The sequence below is a fragment of the Arabidopsis lyrata genome, assembly GCF_000004255.2.
Source record: "Arabidopsis lyrata subsp. lyrata unplaced genomic scaffold ARALYscaffold_1, whole genome shotgun sequence".
Taxonomy (NCBI): domain Eukaryota; kingdom Viridiplantae; phylum Streptophyta; class Magnoliopsida; order Brassicales; family Brassicaceae; genus Arabidopsis; species Arabidopsis lyrata.
The window spans coordinates 14,267,438-14,271,474 of record NW_003302555.1 but is presented as its reverse complement, the minus strand read 5'-3'; the positions used below and the strand labels follow the sequence as shown (position 1 = coordinate 14,271,474).

The window sequence follows — 4,037 nt, the reverse complement described above, 5'->3', positions numbered from 1 at the left end:
CAACACAGCTTGGTTATGAGTGAGCTTTTCTGCTTTGTTTCATTTTTAGGTGCATCCTTATGTAGCTACTTACTGGGAACAAGAACTTTGGTATCAAGAACGAGAAGCTATAATGGTTTCTGGATGAGGGAGGTGAATGCACATCCCGAACTGCTAAAGCTTGTTGGGACTCATTGCCTTCTAAGCTCAACCATTACAAAGGTAACTCCGATTATAGTTGTTTTAAGTTGTGTTTAGACCAGTTGAATACGAATTGCTCTCTAATCTCTATTTATGCTTGCTCTTGCTCTGTCTCTTAATTATGACTCTTGAGCTCTACATATTTGCGTATGTTTTGTTTATTCCAGGTGGATATATTCGTCCCCTTTCTTTTTACTTGGTATGTTTATACTGGCAGGTGTATCTACGTAACATGCATAATGGTTTAAGGTTTTCTCATTTGCCAGATCTTGATTGAGGTTAGTTTGACTCTAATTTCACAGTGTTATAATATTGAACTTCACTTTCTTTTACCAACTACAAATGAGTGATAAGATCATAACCTGTTCAATCAGTTTGGGTTCCCTCTTCGGCAGTGTTTATGTGGGATTGTTTGCAAAGGGACTTGATAGCACAAAGACGTAGTAGTTTTGTCTCTTCTGTGGTATTTGATCTTCGTTTTCTCTTCAAATCTAGCATTATTCGTACTGTTTGATAACACCATAATGCTTTAATCTCGATCATAAATAGATTACATTGTGTGTCCTGAAGGAAATTGATCAAAATACTTTCTTGTTTAGCCTAGTGTTGTTTTACATGTCTGTCATGAAGCGAATGTTATTGTTCACCAATTTGGAATTTAGGCTCTTAGTTATTAGTTGCTACCTTAAAATTTATGCATATCACTCTCTCTATTTGGTCTCTTAAATTCTGGATGCAGGTAGTAGTTGTTCAATTCATCCCATGTTTGGTCGGTTAGTGTTTGACGTTTCCTAATTTTTTTAACCATGTTTGGACATGGGCTACTATAGCAATATGTAAGTGCTTTTTGTTTTCTTTCTTTTTTCTTTAGCTCTTTACTTTGGAATTTGCTGTCATCTTTCTTTGGTCTAAAGCACGATACTATTGCAGGTCTTTGATCCTTTAATTTTATCCTAAAACCAAAGAGCTATGGTAAGAGATCCTGAAAGCACGATACTATTGCAGGTCATTATGAAAGACAAGGATCCTGACTTGGCAGCCTTCATGTCTTCTTCTCCACTCCAGCAACCACCAGTCATCATACCACCCAGCACACAAACAGGCACCCTTCCAGACACCACAGCAGCAGCAGTCCAACCAGTAGGACTCACCACTGGAACCACACCAACCTCCCCTTTATCTAACACCGCCTCTAATCATTGACCTTGATTTTTATTTTCTTTTGTCTTTGTGATCATGAAAACTTATTAAGATATGTTATGCTCTAATTAGGATGATATTTGAATGGTTTGGAAGTACTTGAATGATATTTGAATGGTTGAATGTAGCATTTGCGTTTGAAATGGACATGTTTCGGATTAATAAGATGTAACTATTCTGTGACCAAACTGTTTAAGAAAATGTGACTAGTTTGTGACCAGAACAAGTAACAAATGTGACCAAATTGTGACTAAACATAATTAGAAATAACTCCAAATCTCGTATCAAATTGGTTACTAATAGAGGACTATTTTGTCACCAAATTATAAGAGTCTCAAATTAGTCGCACAATATTACCTCTCTAAACAGTCGCAAACGAGTCGCACTGTGGGACCAATTATGTGTGGTTACTATAGTCGCAAAAGCGTCGCTAACTTATGTTCGTTGCTCTATAGTCGGACATTTGAAACGATATTCACCAGTCACAGATTAGTCGTTAATCTGCGACAATATATTTATAGTCGTTAAAGAGTCGCAATTTTTCGACTATCGTGCGATTTAGAAATTTTGCGACCGTTTTTTAGCGATTGCCCGAAATAGTCGTTAAACAGTCGCAAAATCCTCTTTTGCGACCGTTTAGCAACCATTTTCACAGTCGCAAATGACGTGTTTTCTTGTAGTGCTTGACTTTGGTGGATATACTTCGATAGCCCTAACTTCATCTGGTACTGTAATATCATCTGGATCTGGAACCGGCAGTATCACACCAGATACAGTTGCTTTCCACGCCCCTTTCCTATGATAATCGCTCACCAAGATCCTGTACTACAGCCCTCTGTATGCACATGCAGCCATTGCGTGACGGCAAGGAATTAGTAACATCTGGAACTCCTTACAACTACAAGTCCTCTTATCAAGCGACACATGAAAACGGCAGTTTGTGGGTGTACTGACTTCGACATCCCACTGCAAACACCCCACTGTTGACAGACCTGTCGATTGATTAAGTTGCACCAATAATTCCTTCTCAACTTCCTGAGGTATGTCTCTCTTCAGCTTGGCTATTTCACTTCTCCTTGACTCGTACCACCTCCCAAGCATCCTCCGCGTGAACTCTAACGTAGCTATTATGGGGCTTTTACGGCATGGTAATAGCGCCTTGTTCAATGATTCAGCTATGTTGCTGGTCATAAAATTGTATCTTTTGCCTTTGCAATTTGCCCGTGACCAATGCTCTAGTCCTATATTCTCAAGGTACTGACTTACACGTTCATCTCTAGCCTTTATTGTTGCAAAGTTTTGTTTGAAAGCTGAGAGTGTGAACACCTCGCCTGTCCTACTAACCAGAGCTTTCATCCCCCTGCCTCCAAATTCTGCTTGGACATTCCTCTCAAGGTGTACAAGACAAGCGCCGTGGTGAGCAAAGGGATACCACGCCTCTTTAGCTGTGTATATGGACCCGTGACGATCTGAGATAAACATCAACTCGGTGCTATCTATTATAATATCACTTAACTTTTCCAAAAACCAACTCCAGGCTGCATCGTTCTCACTGTCCACTATTGCAAATGCAATTGGGAAAAGTTGGTAATTAGCATCTTGACCACTAGCTGTTAACAACACACCTCTATATTTTCCATTCAAATGTTTGCCATCCAACACAAAAACTTTCCTCAGATGCGACCAACCCTGTATACTTGCTCCCAGTGACATAAAAGCGTACTTGAACCTGTTCTTTCCTTTCTCATCTTCCTCTGTGTGTAGATGTGTTATTGTCCCTGGATTAGCATATTTGAGTACAAAGAAATATACTGGTAATAATCGGAAAGAGTTATCTTCCGTACCCTGAGCTGATGTTATCGCCAACTCCTTCGCTTTCCAACACTTCCAGTAGGAAACAGTAATATTGTGTTCATGTAACAAGATATCTTGGAGTTCACATGCCCGTGGACCAGCTGCCAATTTACAGTACATCCGTTTTATCAAAGTGGCAATTACTTTAGATGTTGCGTGTTTTGAGAACTGCCCGCGTGAGTCTGCATCGCACACATGCGTGAGGTTCACTTTCCTTACCTCGTACTCCCTTTTTCTCCCCACCTCACGAGCGTACACACGCCAATCACATCTACGGGAAATACATGATGCAGTCGTGGTATTAAATTTATGCCGGCTGAAGTTGAAGCGGAACACCCTTTTTATAGCATAGATTCTTACCGCAAGCTTGAACTCCTCTTTATCCCTAAACAATCGCCCTTTGTAGATCTCGTCATCCTCCCTACTCAAATCTAGGTCATCAAGTTTATATTTGCTTGGCGCTTTATCATGGAACATTGGTTCCACATCTTCGTAGCCATAAAGCTTAGTGATATTCAATGCTTTTTTCAATGCACTGTCACCCCCACAATGAACATCTCTTCTGGCTGGACCCCCATTGCCTGGACCCCCATCCCCTGAACCCCTATTGCCTGGAGCCCCATCACCCGAACCCCCATTGCCTGGACCCCCACCCCCTGAACCCCCATGGCCTGGACCCCCATCCGTTGAACCCCCATTGCCCGGACCCCCATCCCCTGAACCCCCAGTCTCATCATCAACGAAATCTCCGGTAGTATGACAAATTTCCATGATGCCTCTACACCTGTTGCCACCCCCAACAG

General features: G+C 41.3%; 1 protein-coding gene and 1 long non-coding RNA gene across 2 annotated transcripts in view; both read left to right on the top strand.

The window, feature by feature from the left end:
• LOC110225152 overlaps nt 1-985 on the top strand; it is a 3,282-nt gene extending 2,297 nt beyond the window's left edge. Inside the window, exons 2-4 of the long non-coding RNA XR_002329560.1 lie at nt 50-201; nt 398-458; nt 920-985. This is a non-coding gene — a long non-coding RNA (uncharacterized LOC110225152). The remainder of the gene's footprint in view (nt 1-49; nt 202-397; nt 459-919) is intronic.
• A 164-nt stretch (nt 986-1,149) lies between these two features.
• LOC9329739 (potassium transporter 10) overlaps nt 1,150-4,037 on the top strand; it is a 10,577-nt gene continuing 7,689 nt past the window's right edge. Inside the window, exon 1 of the mRNA XM_021010439.1 lies at nt 1,150-1,320. Coding sequence (XP_020866098.1) covers nt 1,150-1,320 — 171 coding nt within the window. The remainder of the gene's footprint in view (nt 1,321-4,037) is intronic.